The sequence below is a fragment of the Anomaloglossus baeobatrachus genome, chromosome 10, assembly GCF_048569485.1.
Source record: "Anomaloglossus baeobatrachus isolate aAnoBae1 chromosome 10, aAnoBae1.hap1, whole genome shotgun sequence".
In the NCBI taxonomy this organism is placed as follows: domain Eukaryota; kingdom Metazoa; phylum Chordata; class Amphibia; order Anura; family Aromobatidae; genus Anomaloglossus; species Anomaloglossus baeobatrachus.
The window spans coordinates 51,877,148-51,897,022 of NC_134362.1; the positions used below are offsets into that span (position 1 = coordinate 51,877,148).

At 45.3% G+C, this 19,875-nt stretch overlaps 1 protein-coding gene across 2 annotated transcripts in view; it reads left to right on the forward strand.

Moving 5' to 3' along the window:
- MACROD1 (mono-ADP ribosylhydrolase 1) overlaps positions 1 to 19,875 on the forward strand; it is a 1,024,390-nt gene that overhangs the window by 945,974 nt on the left and 58,541 nt on the right. For both annotated transcript variants that reach the window (XM_075326035.1, XM_075326034.1), the window contains exon 5: positions 17,960 to 18,076. In XM_075326035.1, coding sequence (XP_075182150.1) covers positions 17,960 to 18,076 — 117 coding nt within the window. The remainder of the gene's footprint in view (positions 1 to 17,959; positions 18,077 to 19,875) is intronic.

A 19,875-nucleotide genomic window follows, 5' to 3' on the forward strand; every position in this document is an offset into this window, starting at 1 on the left:
CTCCCTGCACACATAGACAGGATAAATATCGGATAACTAAGCAAAGCGCTTTGCTTAGTAACCCGATGTGTACCCTAGCTACGTATACAGGGAGCCAGCGCTAAGCGGTGCACGCTGGTAACCAAGATAAATATCGGGTAACCTAGCAAAGCACTTTCCTTAGTTACCCGATATTTACCCTGGCTACGTGTACAGGGAGCCAGCGGTAAGCGGTGTACGCTGGTAACCAAGGTAAATATCGGGTAACCAAGCAAAGCGCTTTGCTTACTTACCTGATATTTACCCGGGTTACCAGTGTACGCTGCTTACACAGAGTTGGTGCTTGTTGGTCTCTCGCCGTCAAACACGCCAATGTGTGCTGCACAGCGGGAGACCAACGAGCAAAAAATGAACCAGAACAGTGTGTAGCGATCAGCGATTTCACAGCAGGGGCCAGGTCACTGGTACGTTACAAAACCAGTGACTCAGCAGTGATCTCGCTATGTGAGAAGTACCCCTTAGGCCAAAAACACACTTCCGCATAAAAAACGTACATGTCTCACGTTTCGTTTTTCGGATCCGTGTTCTGTTTTTTAGGGTCGTTTCTCCCGTACGTATGACATCCGTGTGATGGCGTATGCTCTCCGTGTGTACGTGTGGAATGTCCGTATTAGCATAAAATACGTACGTATGCAATCCGTGTGCCGTCCGTTTTTAGAGGTCCGCATTCTTACCCTAATAACGTTGTTAATCCTTCATCATGAGATCCTGGTGTTGTTAATTGGTCAATTTCCGTCCCTCATCGGTGGATAAGGTGTAAAAACCTTTCAAATCATTGTTTTTAGGCTCTTCCACTCATTAGACTGACTCCAAAATGTCTCTCTCCAATGAAGCAACCATGTATTTGCTATGGTTGATATCTAGGAGATTTGGGGTTAAGAGACATATGCTTGAATATGAACCACCTGTTGAAAAAAGGATGTGGATCCACCCCCTTGTCAAGCTAAGGAAGTCGCATGGCCATTTTAACATTCTTTATGGTGAAATGCGCAAATTTCCACCTAAATTTCAAGCATACTGCCATATAACCATAACGTCCTTTGACAACATCCTTGGCCTTGTGCATCACCAATTGAAACATCAGGACATTTGACAATTTGACAATTGACCTGATAGATTGGAAACGTGTTGCTGATGTTTGGATTAAAAATGCACACGGATGATACATGCTGAACACGGACATGCTACGTGTGCCGTCCGTGCAGGCACAGACCCATAAACTTTAGCGGGTCCGTGCCTGCATGTTGACGGCCAAAAACGGACATGTCGTCTGTGCGGGAAAACGCACACATGTACACCGCATGGACACACGTTCCATGTGATTTTGTCCGTGTGTGCCATCCCCCATAGGGTAACATTGGTCAACGTGTCTCCGTGTCTCCGGTACGTGCAAAAATGTACCAAACACGTACCGGAGGCACGGATGTGTGTTGCGGGCCTTAGACACACAGCACTATCTGGCAAGATGTTTATATGCATGCTACCCTCACTTACAAGTGTGAATGTCACATACAAATCCACACAAAACCCGAGAATTGTATTTGCCAGAACATCCCACCAGACAATTGCACACAGTGGTTAGGGCTAAAGGGACAAATAATAAAGATAAATAAATAACTGCAGCCACTGAGATATTATATATATATATATATATATATATATATATACATATATAAAAATGTGTGTGTGTATACAGTATGTGTGTGTGTGTATATATGTATATATATATATATATATATATATATATATATATATATATAGTGTGTGTGTGTGTGTGTGTGTATATATATGTATATATATATATGTATATATATAAAAAATACTGTATATATAATATATACACTGCTCAAAAAAATAAAGGTGTTCCCTTTATTTTGTTGATCAGTATATATGCATACATACATAATACAATAGTATAATATTTATTAATTTATATAGCGCTTTTAATTCCACCACTGTAAGGTCCCTATCGGAGGAAACCAGAGAGCCCGGAGGAAACCCACTCAAACACGGCGAGTGTCCTTGGTGGGAATTGAACCCAGGACCCCAGCGCTGCAAGACTGCAGTGCTAACCACTGAGCCACTATATATCTATATATATATATATATATCTATATATATATATATATATATATATATATATATATATATATATATATATATATATATATATATATATATATATATATATATATATATATATATATATATATATATATATATATATATATATATATATATATATATATATATATATATATATTATATTATATATTTTTTTTTTTAATATGCTCAAAAAAATAAAGGAAGAACTAAAATACCGTTGCAGTATATATATTAGTTCCAAGTCGTGGTCTCTAATTGCATTTAACATTTGAAAGCATAATTTCCTTAGTCTACAAAACCACCATTGTAAATTTAGGGGCTTCCACTTGGTTGCCACTAGTATAGTCTTTAATTAAATATATTGGATTAAAGATTGATTGAATTCTGCATGTTCACAGTTTTGTCTCATATTAGACAAATTTCTGGCAATTTTTTTGCACAAGTGACCTATAACATCCTCAATTAAGTATATAATTTGTTGCCAAAAGTTTGATACATTGTACCATCAGCCTGACAGCCTCTAAAACACCGTGTTCAGTCTGGGTGTACATCATGTGCCTTCTGAAGTATTTTAAGTATGCTTTATGATTTTAAACAGTACAGCAATGACCATCGTTGCATTATTCTTAGAATTTATTAAACAAAGGGTCTTTCATGATGTCCTTGGAGTTTGAGTTTACCTGCAGAAGACCACCTCCTCTAAAAACTGGTGTGGAGAGAACTGCTGACAGAAGAGTGGCTTTAACTCTGGTCTGACCAACCTGTTAATGGATAAATAACATGGATGGCAGCAGAAATGTGTGACCTACTGAGGTGTTACTCCATGTTAACAGCTGATCACCAGCGGCTAGAGAGAAAGGTAATTTGCTAGCCAACATATTTTCCAATTGCCTTTGAAGAATTAATCCTTTAAATCTTTAAATCAGTACCCATGATTAACTATATATATATATATATATATTGTGAGGTAGCGTGGTCGGCTGCGCGGCAGAAGACACGGGATCCAGGCACCAATGGTCACAGCACACGGTTTATTGCACAAACAAAGTCCAAAACAGCACACAACACGTTCCGGAATGTCCTCCTCCTGGACCAACAAGCCAGGTTCCAGAAATGGCTCACATGTGTTTCTTTGGCAGAAACTCAGGGAGTTGTGTTCACTCCCTCACACTAGGGGCCCACGCCCATGTTCCTGTTTCCTTATAACCCTCCTTTCAGCATGCAGGGAAACAGCATTAACCCTGGAGTGGAGTTGCTTTCTATACATGGAGGGAGCACAACCGGGGCGAGACGTACCAGCCGTCATAGACAACCCCAGTCACAGTCTCACATACCCCCCCCCTCAGTTCAAGCGTGCGGGGTTGAACTCCCGCCATCAAACACGGGCAGCGGGACAAGGCATCGGCGTTGCCCTGCAACCTACCGGCCCGGTGTTCAACCGTAAACCAGAAGTTCTGTAGAGAAAGGAACCACCGGGTAACCCGGGCATTCCGTTCCTTGGCGGACCTCATCCAGACCAGCGGAGAGTGATCAGTCACCAAGCGAAACTGCCGTCCCAGCAGGTAATAGCGTAGGGACTCCAAGGCCCACTTGATCGCCAGGCACTCCTTCTCCACTACGCTATAATTCCGCTCGGGAGGGGTGAGCTTCCTACTTAAGAAGGTGACGGGGTGTTCCTCCCCCTGAACCACCTGAGACAGCACTGCCCCCAGGCCGACCTCAGAGGCGTCAGTCTGTACTACAAACTCCTTCCGGAAATCAGGGTTGACAAGAACGGGCTGTCCGCACAGGACCCCCTTCAGGGCCCGGAAGGAGTCCTCGGCCTGCGGAGTCTAGCGCACCATGACGGACTTCTTGCCTTTGAGAAGGTCCGTCAAGGGGGCTGATAGTCCTGCAAAATTTTTTACAAACCTCCTGTAGTACCCCACAGTACCCAGGAAGGCCCTAACCTGCTTCGTGGTCAGGGGTCTAGGCCACTTCTGGATCGCCTCAACTTTGTTAATTTGGGGCTTAATCACTCCTTGGCCTATTACGTAGCCCAAGTAGCGGGCTTCCGTGAGCCCCAACGCACATTTCTTGGGATTGGCTGTCAATCCGGCTGTTCGGAGCGTGTTCACCAAAACTTGTACCTGTTCCAAGTGGGTCTGCCACTCGGAGCTGTAAATAATGATGTCATCAAGGTACGCTGATGCATACGCCTGGTGGGGTTCCAGCACCAAGTCCATCAACCTCTGGAACGTGGCCGGAGTACCATGTAACCCAAAAGGCAAGACAACATAGTGGAAGAGACCCTCCGGTGTAACAAAAGCGGTTTTCTCCTTGGCGGACTCAGTCAGTGGCACCTGCCAGTACCCCTTGGTCAGGTCGAGCGTGGTGAAATATCGCGCCTGTCCCAGCCTATCAATCAGCTCATCCACCCGGGGCATGGGGTAGAGATCGAACTTGGATATTTCGTTCAATCTCCTAAAGTCATTGCAGAACCTTAAGGAGCCATCGGGTTTTGGTATTAGGACAATGGGACTAGCCCATTCACTCCGGGATTTTTCGATGACCCCCAGGTGTAGCATTGTCTTCACTTCCTCTGATATGGCTTGTCTTCGAGCCTCCGGCACCTGGTATGGCTTCAGGCGTACCTTCAGGTGAGGCTCGGTGACAATGTCATGTCGTATCAGACTGGTCCTACCAAGCAGCTCAGAGAAGACATCGGGGTTCTGCTGAACCAGCCATCTGGCCTCTCGCCTCTGTTGCTTGGTGAGGGCTTCTCCAATCCTTACTTCCGGTTCGTCCTCTCCGGAGGTCGCTGGAGCCGGGTTTGAACGACCCGAAGAGGAGGGAGATGGGGAAAAACCAACCATCAGGCTTTCCCGTTCCTGCCAAGGTTTTAACAGGTTGACATGGTATATTTGTTCAGGTTTCCGCCTACCGGGCTGCAATACCTTATAGTTGACCACCCCGATTCTTTCCTTTATCTCGTAGGGGCCTTGCCACTGAGTCAGGAATTTACTCTCTGCCGTGGGGACCAATACCAACACCCGATCCCCGGGGTTAAAGGTCCGCACGGTGGCTTGTCTATTGTAGCGGCCGCTTTGCGCGGCCTGAGCCTCCTGTAAATGCTCTTTCACAATTGGCATGACTGCGCTTATGCGGTTCTGCATTCCTAAAATGTGTTCAATCACACTTTTATGGGGGGTGGTCTCCTACTCCCATGTTTCCTTTGCCAGGTCCAACAATCCCCGGGGATGTCGCCCGTATAACAACTCAAAAGGCGAAAACCCCGTGGATGCCTGTGGCACCTCTCGGATGGCAAACATCAAATCGGGAAGCATCATATCCCAGTCTTTCCCGTCTTTGGAAATCACCCTTTTGAGCATGGTTTTCAGGGTTTTATTGAATCGCTCCACTAAACCGTCCGTTTGAGGATGATACACAGACGTACGCAACTGCTTGATCTGGAGTAGCCGGCATAGCTCTTTGGTCACTTTAGACATGAATGGGGTCCCCTGATCCGTAAGGATCTCCTTGGGCAACCCCACCCGGCAGAACACAGCAAACAACTCCCAAGCTATAAGATTCGCTGCAGTATGTCTGAGAGGTATCGCCTCTGGATACCGGGTGGCATAGTCAACGATCACTAGGATGTGTTGGTGCCCTCGAGCGGACTTTACGAGGGGCCCCACCAGATCCATCCCTATCCGTTCAAAAGGGACTTCTATAATGGGTAACGGTACCAACGGACTGCGAAAGTGGGCCAGGGGTGCGGTAAGCTGACACTCCGGGCAGGTTTCGCAGAACCGTTTTACCTCCCCAAAGACCCCGGGCCAATAGAACCTTTGCAATATTCGCTCCTGCGTTTTCTTGACCCCTAGGTGGCCACTCATCAGGTGTTTATGAGCCAAGTCGAGGACCCGCCGGCGATACGGCTGGGGCACCACCAACTGCTCTACCCCCACGCCCCGTATTTCATCTACCCGGTAGAGTAAATCCTGCTTAAGAGCGAAATGGGGGTACCTTACCTGGGCACCGGGCAGCTGTGCCACCCCGTCAACCACTGTCACCCGACTCCAGGCAAGTATTAATGTAGGGTACTGGAGTTGGGCTGTCCCAAATGTATCCGGGGACGCCTCCAACTCCGGGATGGGCTCGACCATCTCAGCCTCTCCTGCCAATACCTCTAGGGGTGACCTATCGGGTTCACATTCTGTCCCTATCATGGGGACCCCTACGGCAGGCGTCCCGGATTCGGGATTGTCGGGCTCAGGTCCCGGACTGTCCAATACCTGAGGGGACTTAGGAGGCCCCTTCCATAGAGTCCAAAAATACGGCAGATCCCTTCCTAGGATCACGACATAGGGAAGAGTGTTCATAAGTCCCACCTCATGTTGCACCTGACCGCAGGGTGCTGTGATGGTGACAACCCCCGTAGGATAGTCTCGGCGGTCCCCATGTATGCAAACCACCCCCACTGTACGTCCTGTGGCCTTTACTTCACCCATTAGGGTTGATCGCACAAGGGTCACTAAGCTTCCGGAATCCAACAAGCCTGTAACCGGACATCCATTCACCTGTATTTGGCACAAGTGGGGCTCAGTCTCCGGGGAGACAAGGTCCGCGGTACACACCGCCTGAGCATACATTGAACCCCACCGGGTAACCCCACATTCCATGGGCTCCGTGGTGAGTGGACACTGGGCTTCCATATGTCCCACCCGTTGGCACCGCCAACATCTAATAGGGAAGGAAACCCCCTTGACGAGTTGTCGTTTAGGGTACATAGCCTTCCGGACCTCAGGGACGGCGGGCGCGGCCTCAGACGGGACGGTAGCGGACTCCCGCACCGGTGTCAGCGGTGGGTCCTTGGCCCAAGGCTTGGAGGGGCCGGACTGACGGGCGGCACGCAAAGTCTCAGTGTCCCGTATCAAGTCCTGCGTAGCCACGTGCCGCTCCACCAGGCACATTAGGGTACTTGGGTCGCCCTGTCCTACCCACCATTCGATCAACCACTACCCTCTCCACCATTTGCGCAGGGCTCAGAGTGTCAGGCTGCAACCACTTCTTTACCAGATGCAACAAGTCGTAGGCCTGGGAGCGTACGGGTTTGACTTCCTCATAGAACCACTGATTTACCCGCTGAGCCCGTACATAGGTATTCACCCCCAACCGAGCAAGTATTTCGGCTTTCAGGGTCTCATATTCTATGGCGTCCTCGGTACAGAGGTCCAGGTACGCTTTTTGGGGCTCCCCCCGTCAGATAGGGCGACAATACCTCAGCCCACTGGGGGGTCGGCAGCTTCTCCCGCTCGGCCACCCGCTCAAACACCGCCAGGAACGCTTCCACATCATCCCCCGGGGTCATCTTTTGCAACGCTTGTCTCACCGCTTTCCGGACGCTGCCGTCGTCACCTGGTCCCGGGGTTGTTGCTGCCGGTCCGGCACGGATCGACTTGGCCAGGAGAACCAGATGTTCTTGGTGCCTTTGTTCCTGCAATTGCAAGGAGTGCTGGTGCTGTTGCTGCTGACGATCCAACGACCGGAGAAGGTGTGCATTGGTCTGTTGTTGCTGTGCATTAGCCTGAGCCAGCTGCTTTAGTATGTCCTCCATGGCGTCGCCGGGTTTGGGCTGTAGTATAGCCGCTCGAATCCAGGACATGCGCTACTGGGTCACCAGGGATGGATGCTACACCTCACCGGGCTGGCATGCCCGCGTTCTCCACCATCTGTGAGGTAGCGTGGTCGGCTGCGTGGCAGAAGACACGGGATCCAGGCACCAATGGTCACAGCACACGGTTTATTGCACAAACAAAGTCCAAAACATCACACAACACGTTCCGGAATGTCCTCCTCCAGAACCAACAAGCCAGATTCCAGAAATGGCTCACATGTGTTTCTTTGGCAGAAACTCAGGGAGTTGTGTTCACTCCCTCACACTAGGGGACCACGCCCATGTTCCTGTTTTCTTTTAACCCTCCTTTCAGCCTGCAGGGAAACAGCATTAACCCTGGAGTGGAGTTGCTTTCTATACATGGAGGGAGCACAACAGGGGCGAGACGTACCGGCCGTCATAGACAACCCCGGTCAGTCTCACAATATATATATATATATATATATATATATATATATATATATACAGTGCCTACAAGTAGTATTCAACCCCCTGCAGATTTAGCAGGTTTGATAAGATGCAAATAAGTTAGAGCCTGCAAACTTCAAACAAGAGCAGGATTTATTAACAGATGCATAAATCTTACAAACCAACAAGTTATGTTGCTCAGTTAAATTTTAATAAATTTTCAACATAAAAGTGTGGGTCAATTATTATTCAACCCCTAGGTTTAATATTTTGTGGAATAACCCTTGTTTGCAATTACAGCTAATAATCGTCTTTTATAAGACCTGATCAGGCCGGCACAGGTCTCTGGAGTTATCTTGGCCCACTCCTCCATGCAGATCTTCTCCAAGTTATCTAGGTTCTTGGGGTGTCTCATGTGGACTTTAATCTTGAGCTCCTTCCACAAGTTTTCAATTGGGTTAAGGTCAGGAGACTGACTAGGCCACTGCAACACCTTGATTTTTTCCCTCTTGAACCAGGCCTTGGTTTTCTTGGCTGTGTGCTTTGGGTCGTTGTCTTGTTGGAAGATGAAATGACGACCCATCTTAAGATCCTTGATGGAGGAGCGGAGGTTCTTGGACAAAATCTCCAGGTAGGCCGTGCTATCCATCTTCCCATGGATGCGGACCAGATGGCCAGGCCCCTTGGCTGAGAAACAGCCCCACAGCATGATGCTGCCACCACCATGCTTGACTGTAGGGATGGTATTCTTGGGGTCGTATGCAGTGCCATCCAGTCTCCAAACGTCACGTGTGTGGTTGGCACCAAAGATCTCGATCTTGGTCTCATCAGACCAGAGAACCTTGAACCAGTCTGTCTCAGAGTCCTCCAAGTGATCATGAGCAAACTGTAGACGAGCCTTGACATGACGCTTTGAAAGTAAAGGTACCTTACGGACTCGTCTGGAACAGAGACCATTGCGGTGGAGTACGTTACTTATGGTATTGACTGAAACTAATGTCCCCAGTGCCATGAGATCTTCCCGGAGCTCCTTCCTTGTTGTCCTTGGGTTAGCCTTGACTCTTCGGACAAGCCTGGCCTCGGCACGGGTGGAAACTTTCAAAGTCTGTCCAGGCCGTGGAAGGCTAACAGTAGTTCCATAAGCCTTCCACTTCCGGATGATGCTCCCAACAGTGGAGACAGGTAGGCCCAACTCCTTGGAAAGGGTTTTGTACCCCTTGCCAGCCTTGTGACCCTCCACGATCTTGTCTCTGATGGCCTTGGAATGCTCCTTTGTCTTTCCCATGTTGACCAAGTATGAGTGCTGTTCACAAGTTTGGGGAGGGTCTTAATTAGTCAGAAAAGGCTGGAAAAAGAGATAATTAATCCAAACATGTGAAGCTCATTGTTCTTTGTGCCTGAAATACTTCTTAATACTTTAGGGGAACCAAACAGAATTCTTGTGGTTTGAGGGGTTGAATAATAAATGACCCTCTGAATAAACTTTTCACAATTTAAAAAACAAATAAAAAAAGAAATAACATTCTTTTTTGCTGCAGTGCATTTCACACTTCCAGGCTGATCTACAGTCCAAATGTCACAATGCCAAGTTAATTCCGAATGTGTAAACCTGCTGAATCTGCAGGGGGTTGAATACTACTTGTAGGCACTGTGTATGTATATATATATATATATATATATAAAGCTCTGGCAAAAATTAAGAGACCACTTCCAAATTTTCTGTTTTTCTGTTTTTAACAGAAGGAAGCAACAGTTTTTCTTGATTCATATGTCTTTCGCAAAGATTAACCTTCCTGATTCCAGCTTTGCTGAAGCATCCTCAGATCATCACCGATCCTCCACCAAATTTCACAGTGGCTGCAAAACACTGTGGCTTGTATACCTCTCCAGGTCTCCATCTAACCATTAGATGACCAGGTGTTGGGCAAAGCTGAAAATTAGGTAAAGAAAATTCAACAAACATCTTTGCGAAGGACGTATGACTCAAGATGCATAGAAGGTTATCCTGGAAAAACAGCTGCTTCCTTCTGCTCAGGCAATGTTCCCCAACTCTGAGGACTGTTTTTTCCAACAGGCCAATGCACCATGCCACACAGTTAGGTCAGTCAATGTGTGGATGAAGGACCACCACATCAAAAATCCTGTCATGGCCAGCCCAATCTCCTGACCTGAACCTCATTGAAATCCTCTGGAATGTAATCAAGAGGAAGATGGATAGTCACAAGCCATGAAACAAAGAAGAACTGCTTACACTTTTGCACCAGGAGTGGCATAAGGTCACCCAAAAGCAGCGTGTTAGACTGGTGGAAAGCAGCCAAGACGCATGAAAGCTGTGATTACAAATCATGGTTATTCCACAAAATATTGATTTCTGAACTCTGCATGAGATAAAACATTAGTATTGTTGTTTCTAAATGATTATTAACTTGTTTTCTTTGCATTATTTGAGGTCTGGAAGCACTGTGCATTGTTTTGTTTTGGTAACCATTTCTCATTTTCAGAAAATTAATACAAAATGTATTGCTTGGAAATTTGGAGACGTTGTCAGTAGTTTATAGAATAAAAGAATAATTTACTCAAAAATATACCTAAAAAGAGAAAAATCCGAAAAACTGACAATTCGGAAGTGGTCCCTTGATCTTTGCCAGAGCTGTGTGTGTGTGTGTGTGTGTGTGTGTGTGTGTGTGTGTGTGTGTGTAATATATATATATATATATATATATAAATATTCTATAATATAAATATTATATAATATGTGTGTATGTACAGTATGTGTATGTGTGTATATATCTATATATATGTGTGTATATATATTTATATATATACACATGCATATATATATATATATATATATATATATATATATATATATATATATATTACTGTATATATATATCCTTTAAATCTGGACCCACGAATAGCTAATTGTGTACATATATGTATTTTTTCTATATATTTCTATATATCTACAGTGTATGTATATAATATATCGTAAGATTCTGACCTGCTGGACTGTGTATTGAGGTGGACACAGGAACTATTTGTGTTTAAGAGTCATTACTATTTCTTTTTTTTTTTCAATGCTTGGATGAGCCAAAATACTCCAAATCCTGACATGCATTCAGTTCCTAAAAGTGGGACACATACCTGTTAAAGGGACTCTGTGACCAGGTTTTTGCTCCCCCACCTGAGAGCAGCATAATGTAGAGACAGAGATCCTGATTCCAGAGATGTGTCACTTGCTGAGCTGTTTACTGTCATTTTTATACAATGTTTTCTCTGCTGCAGATCTAGCAGTTATACAGAGCTCATGAATTTGCTGGACTACCTGCAGCACGCCAAGTAGTCCTGTAATGATAATCTACTGCTAATTAAACAGTGATTTTATCAAAGTTTCACTAAGCAGTGACACATCACTGGAATTAGAACCTCTGCAGCTACATTATGCTGCTCTCACATTAGGGGGCAAAAACCTGGTGACGGATTCCTTTAAGCATTTATACAATGTGTGCTATTAGAATAACCCTTTAATCCATTACTTACAACAATACTGAAAATATTTGATAAAATATTTGAAACTAGAAACATTTGTAGTTATTTTATCTTGGCCATGATTCCAGGTTAATGTTGAGTCGACCGTGCATTGCTTCTAATGTGATTTCTACATAGTAATTAATATGGGTGTCAATTTCACAAACACAGTCCCAGCTTATAACCACATTGTTGATCTAAGCATTTTTAGAAATGGCATGAGCAGTAGATGAGAATGTTGTGTTTGTGTATTTAATTGTTTAGTCTGCAGATACATTACATCGAGGACATTTCTACTCTTGTATGCCGTTTTGTTTCTGTAATCAAAATTGGTTAAAAATGCTCGCTCACAGGAGCCCCGCTGCTCATCTGTTCTGCTTCCAGTGACTCCTGGCTTCCTCTTCCAGCATGAGACCTCACTGCAGCCAATCAGTGGCCACTGACTGGCTGCAGCGGTCACATTTTGTCATAGCCGCCAAGAAGAGCTTGGCTCAGCAGGAAAATGACTATTGGAGCCAATCGGTGGCCTGCGACTGACTTCAGCAGTTGCCTGAAGTTCTCCGCAGCAAAACCAGGAGACATATGGACACGGGTGGAAGAGGACGCCAGCAGCAGTACAGAGGAGTGTCTAGGACTTGTAGGGAATCTGTGAGTAGCTTTGTTCTATGTAATCTGGGAACCGCATAGTGTAGGGGCAGAGACCCTAATTCCAGTGATTTGTCCGTCACTTACTGGGCTGTGTGCTGAGGTTTCAATAAATGGTTAAAAATGCTGGAAGACACAGTAAGTGCAAATAGGGTCTTATCCTAAAACACTGTCAGCAAAGGTGCTGTAAGGGGTAGACTCACCTGGCGTGGTTGTGAGAGCCACAAACACTGTAAGGCTATGTGCGCACGTAGCGTTCTGTCCCTGCAGAAATTTCTGCAGCGATTTGAACAGCACACATGCGCTTCAAATCGCTCTGAGTGTAGCCCCTCCCATAGACAGAGGTGGGACTGCATGCAGAGCGCACGGAATAAGTGACATGTCCCTTCTTAGAATGCGCGCTTCGGGCAGCAGCCGAAGCGCTGCATTCTAATACGCCACGTGTGCACGGCTTCTGCATAATCTTCATCGATTATGCTGGGTACGCAGGACGCATGCAGTTACGCTGCGGTGCAGATCGCAGCATAACTGCATGAAATACACACGCCTTATGGCGTAAATACAGCAGCAGAACCCGCGTAGAGATGCAGTTCAAAGATGGAGAGAAAAGGGTTAATAGGCGCTGACGTAGAAAAAAAGAGGATCTATGAAGAAGATATTATTTTGTGTGTTTACGCATGTCAAAGCCTTATGGCTTCTTCTTCAGGACAAATCATATACCACTTATTGTCCTGTGTGCTGAGGTTTCAAAAAAAATCAGTATTTTATCAGCAGGAGATTATCACTAAATGACTAGCTGTCTTGTGCCTCCTAGCCAACTGCTCTGTGTAACCACGCCCCTACTATTGATTAGCGACTGTCAATGTACAGTGCTGATAGTGTGCTGACAATCAATGGTGTGGGCGGCATTATACGGGGCTCAGTATTCTGAGCACTGCTAGATCTGCAGCAGAGAAAACAGTGATTTTATTAAAATGACAGCCAGCAGAACAGTAAGTGACACATCGCTGGAATCAGGGTCTCAGCCCCTACATCATGCTGCTCTCAGATTTCATAGCAAAAATCTTCTGAGAGATTACTTTTATTAGGGCCATGATGAACACAGTAGTGGATAATTATTTTTTATTATTATTATTATCATTATTATCATTATTAATAATAATAATAATATTAGTATCCTTTCTCAGTTTTAAGTGCAGTATATTATAGAAGCACTCCCAAAATAAATTGTGTAACCTCTTATCCCTCAGCAGTGTGTGCATGTGTTTAAATACTTAACAATTGTCACCTCTGATTCCCAGCGACATGTTGATCCTCTTCTGAACCACGTGACTGCTATGTTGCTTAATAGTGCTATGTGCGGATTGTAAATTGCTCTCTAAATTTAAGTCTACGTGAGTCTCATAGACTTACATTGGGGAAGCAATTACAGGTCCACATTGAAGACACTGTGTGAGCCGGCTAAGCTAGATTGCAGGCAAATGATTCAGAGGCAGCTCAGAATGGGACAAGACATCAGTCTGTAAATATTTCACTGTATACACATTATACCGCAAACATACTGCTAAGGAATTAGAGAGATTTTTCTTTTTTTGGGGGGGGGGAGGGGGGGAGTTCTTCTTTACTGTAAGGATTATTTTGTATGCTTCCTTAAAGGACAGTCTTTGCCCCTTCTACTTCTCTCAATCCATTGTCTGGCCTTCAGACAGTTTGCTGCAGCAGAAACCTCCCCCCAATAGGTCAATATTATCAGTAAAAAAAATATGTAGGTAATTTAACTTCTGTGTTTGCAGCTACTTTTTTTTTAGAGGACTTTTTGTTGAAAGTATTGTGTGATGACTGTCACAAGGTGACGCTAGGCACTACTAGTATGCAGTAAATGGAGAGGTAATCAGACAGGCCGGGATCAGCACACGGGGGTCAGACAGAGATGAGGTTGAGATACAAGCCGAAGGCCAGGGTTCCAAAAAAAAACCTACATGGAGCCTTAATAGAAATGCAGAGGCTTCTGCTCTGTCCTTCATTTCAGTATGAACGGGCCCAAGTTTATAGATGTGGCTCCCAGGGATGGGACTCGTAGTTATTGAACATTTATGGTAAATCCTGTCGATATATAATCCCAGATGGAAAGAGACAGGAGGCACTCACCAGATATGCGGTAAAAAAAGCTGTTTTATTCGACCATCAGGTCAGGGGGAAAGGCGTGAGGGAGGTGGATACACACAATCCGCCGGACGACGGCCGTTTCGCGTCTTTACAACTGACGCTTCCACGAGTCAAAAAAGCTGTTTTATTCGACCATCAGGTCAGGGGGAAAGGCGTGAGGGAGGTGGGTACACACAATCCGTCGGACGATGGCCGTTTCGTGTCTTTACAACCGACACTTCCACGAAACGGCCGTCGTCCGACGGATTGTGTGTACCCACCTCCCTCACGCCTTTCCCCCTGACCTGATGGTCGAATAAAACAGCTTTTTTTTAACGCATATCTGGTGAGTGCCTTCCGTCTCTTTTCACATGGACTGTATGGAATGTTGTCTTTTGTAATGAGCACCGTGGCCAGAATGCAAAGAAATTTACAAGCCATATAATGCGTGTATAAACCTGAAATAGGAAGATTGAGCGGTTAGCTCGCTGAATGATGCCAGTGTTTCCTCCTTTCTTTGTTTTATATAATCCCAGATGGAACAATCTCTTAAAGAGGATCTGTCACTCGGTCAATAGTGGCCAGTACTTGCTTTTATTTTATTCCTGTTTCTCCTGAGTAATCCGCTTTTTTCCTTCTAAAATCCACACTATGGTTCCAGAGATTTGAGCTTTTTTTATTTGGCGCTAATTTCTATGGTGATTACAAGAAGGCGTCACTCACAGGCTAATAATGCAGAGCAACCTAAAGACACGCCCCCAAGGATCCTATGAGACACGCCCCTGAGGATCCTGTGAACACTGCCCACTTGTAACTAACATAAAAATTAGCAGAAAATAAAAAGGCCCATATCTATGGTGGATTAAAAAAAACCAACAACATAATACTGAAGGAAGCAGCAAGAATAACAAAAAAAAGCAAAATTATACACTTTTATCCTGCTGACAGGTCCCCTTTCCACATAATTGTTGTTCTGAAAAGCATCGGTGCGTGATTTATATATTAGTAACCTCAGAATAAAAGGATGTGCATATGTAAAACTTATTTAAAGGAAAAAAAACTTTTTGGCAGGTATCTCCACAGTGTACAGCTAAAATATATTTTGTGCAAGGACAAATAGAATTGGGAAATTTGCACATTTAAAGGGGTATTCCCATCTCCAGGATCCTATCTCAATATGTAGTAGGTGTAATAATGTTAGCAAATACAAGTACCTCCAATTAGAAATATAATATAGTTCTTCCGATTTGCTATGCTTCTTACCTCATGCGCCGGGCATCGCAGTAGCTTAGGTATCCATGAGCAACTAACTGTCACTATATGAGGGTCATACCCATGGGTACCTAAGCTGCAATGCCCTGCACATGAGGCAAGTAGCAACGAACTGTCACTGTAAGTGGCCATAACCATGGATACCTAAGCTGCAATACCCTGCACATGAGGTAAGTAGCAACTAACTGTCACTATATAAGTGGTCATACCCATGGGTACCTAAGCTGCAATGCCCTGCACATAAGATTAGTAGCAACTAACTGTCACTGTATGAGTGGACGTAACCATGGATACCTAAGCTGTAAAGCCCTACACATGAGGGAAGTAGCAACTAACTGTCACTAGATGAGTGGATATAACCATGGATACCTAAGCTGCAATGCCCTGCACATAAGATTAGTAGCAACTAACTGTCACTGTATGAGTGGTCATAACCATGGATACCTAAGCTGCAATACCCTGCACATGAGGTAAATAGCAACTAACTGTCACTGTATGAGTGGTCATAACCATGGATACCTAAGCTGCAATGCCCTGCACATGAAGTAAGTAGCAACTAACTGTCACTATATGAGGGTCATACCCATGGGTACTTAAGCTGTAATGCCCTGCACATGAGGCAAGAAGCAACTAACTAACTGTCACTGTAAGTGGCCATAACCATGGATACCTAAGCTGCAATACCCTGCACATGAGGTAAGTAGCAACTAACTGTCACTATATGAGTGGTCATACCCATGGGTACCTAAGCTGCAATGCCCTGCACATAAGATTAGTAGCAACTAACTGTCACTGTATGAGTGGTCGTAACCATGGATACCTAAGCTGCAATGCCCTGCACATGAGGTAAGTAGCAACTAACTGTTACTATATGAGTGGTCATAACCATGGATACCTAAGCCCTACACATGAGGGAAGTAGCAACTAACTGTCACTATATGAGTGGCCATAACCATGGATACCTAAGCTGCAATGCCCTGCACATGAGGTAAATAGCAACTAACTAACTGTCACTATATGAGTGGTCATAACCATGGATACCTAAGCTGCAATGACCGGCACATGAGGTAAAAGGTATGGCTATATCAGGAGAACTATACTACATTTCTATTTGAAGGTATTTGGTAATATTGTTATTATTATTATTATTATTATTATTATTATTATATTTACTATATATTGGGTTAGGATTTTGGAGATGAGAATACCCCTTTAAATTGGAGGAGTATGATGGCAGATTTTAATATTCATTTATGGTGTTTGTTTGCTTTTTTCCCTGAGTTTATTGAGATAATAGCAGAATGTATAGATACCAAACAATATAGAATGTCTATTATTGTAAAACAATGTGTTGCCGAAAGACATATGTTCTTCCAAACATGTTTGCAAAAAACAATATATATATAAAGGACGGTGATGTAACACTGGAAAACCTTGATACACCAAGGTTACAGAGCACCATATTGTCGCTATTGTTCTGTTTTTGTAGCTTTTCGCATTTTCATTCCAGTCCTCATTTTTTTTTTTAGCATCGACATGGAAGAGAATCATTTTGCTCTGATCTGATCCTCTAAATCTGCATCTATGGAGGTCAGCTGCTCCGTGTATCACGTTGTTGATTTGATTTCCAGCTAAATTACAAGTTACCAGATTAGAACCAATTCATGAGATGATATTTAATTGTGTCCCACAGGGGAAGAGAACACAACAGAGAGAGGGAGAGGAGTTATACCATGGCAGATAGCGAGAGGATTCATCACACAGAGAGGGAGGGTGGGGGGGAGATTAGAACAGTAAGAGGTAGACGACTTAGAATATTGACAGCAAGAAGCGCATTTATAAAGGTTAGAAGGACAAGAATTATGGGGTGATGTTAAGCCAGTACGTTATATAGTAGATTATCGGCCTGACATGTATTAATGAAGAGAAGCCTAAGAACACAGGAGGATTACTTTAAAAACACCCAGTCTCCTTTAGAGATCTGCATAATATCCCTCCTTCCACAGATGGAGCACGCTGGTAGCCCTCCATGGTGCTGCACTTCCCTCTCTGTTCTTATATAAGCTGGATGCTGATTGCTATTGTTCTGCATCTACCATTGCTTTTATATTCCTCTCTCTCTCTGCTCACAAATTGTACCTTTTCTTCTTTTAGTGGATGGATGCATACATCGGGCGGCGGGCTCGCTCCTGAAGCTAGAATGCAGCTCTCTGGGAGGGTGTGAGACCGGACAAGCAAAAATTACCTGCGGCTACCTGTTGCCTGCCAAGTGTGAGTGCGGACTTAATCGATCGTTTTTTTAACTTTTTTTTTAAATTTTTATTACTATGATTCTTTATATATAGCGTCATCATATTCTGCAGCGCTTTAGAGATAGGCCGGGGCCACACGGGGACTAGTGCGATCCTCACAGGACACTCGGCTCATGTTGGCAGCACAGCAGGAGCCGAGTGTCATGCGAGTGTCCCTGCGACTGAGGTCCAATCATGCGATCGGACCTCAGCTGCGGGGGACGGGCCGGCACTGAGGAGGGGTGGGCCGGCACGAAGGAGGAAAGGGAGGGATTTATCTCCCTCTCTCCTCCATAGCCAGCTATTGCCATTTTCGCCCTGCACTCGCGGAACACTGGTGTACTGCGAGTGCAGTTCGATCTTTCTCTTGCCCCATAGACTTGAATGGGTGCGAGAGAAAAGGGTGCTTTACACACTGTGATATCGCTAACGATATATCGTCGGGGGTCACGTCGTTAGTGACGCATATCCGGCGCTATTAGCGACATCGCAGCGTCTGACACCAAGGAGCGACGATCAACGATCGCAAAAACGTCAAAAATCGTTGATCCTTGACACGTCTCTCCTTTTCATAATATCGTTGGTGGTGCATGCCGCTGGCTATGTGTGACACCGCAGGAACAACGAACATCTCCTTACCTGTGTCCACCGGCAATGCGGAAGGAAGGAGGTGGGCAGGATGTTTCGGCCGCTCATCTCCGCCCCTCCTCTGCTATTGGGCGGCCGCTTAGTGACGCCGCAGTGACGTCGCTATGACACCAAACGCACCTCCCCCTTGAAGGAGGGATTGACGTCGTTGAAAAGGTATGTGCGTGTGACGCTGCCGTAGCGATAATGTTCACTACAGCAGCGATCACCAAATGTCGCACAAATGACGGGGGCGGGTGCTATCGCGCATGACATTGCTAGCGATGTCGCAGCGTGTAAAGCACCCTAAAGAGTCTCACATTACACTCGCAGCATGCTGCGATTGTTTTCTCGGTCTGATTAGGGCTGAGAAAATAATCGCTCATGGGTGCTGGGACATAGGCTAATATTGGTCCGAGTGGAATGCGATGTTTTATCGGGAAATCGGGAAACCCATGCGAACACGGGATGAACATACAAACTCCTTGCAGATGTTGTCCTTGGTGGGATCCCAGCACTGCAAAGTAACAGTGCTAACCAATGAGCCACTAAAGGGGGCTTTACACGCAATGACATCGCTAACGAGATGACGTGACGCACATCCAGCCTCGTTAGTGATGTCATTGCATGTGAGCCGTACGAGCGACCGCTAACAATCAAAAATACTCACCTAATCGTTGATCGTTGACACGTCGTTCAAATCCCAAATATCGTTGCTGTTGGAGGGCGCAGGTTGTTGGTCGTTCCTGAGGCAGCACACATCGCTACGTGTGACATCCCAGGAACGACGAACAACACTGTACCTGCGTCCTCCGGCAACGAGGTGGACATGTCTTTCCTTCGGCTGCTCTCCGCCCCTTCGCTTCTATTGGCCGCCTGCCGTGTGACGTCGCTGTGACGCCGTATGAACCGCCTCCTTAGAAAGGAGGCGGTTCGCCGGCCACAGCGACGTCGCTAGGAAAGTAAGTATGTGTGACGGATCCTAGTGATATTGTGCGCCATGGGCAACATGGGCGACGTCGCTGTGTGTAAAGCAGCCTTTAGGCTACGTGCGCACGTTGACTATTTGGTTGAAGAAATTTCTGCACAATTTTGCATCTCTTGGCAAAAAAAAATTGTGTTTTTGCAGCGTTTTTGGTACCTTTTTGGTGT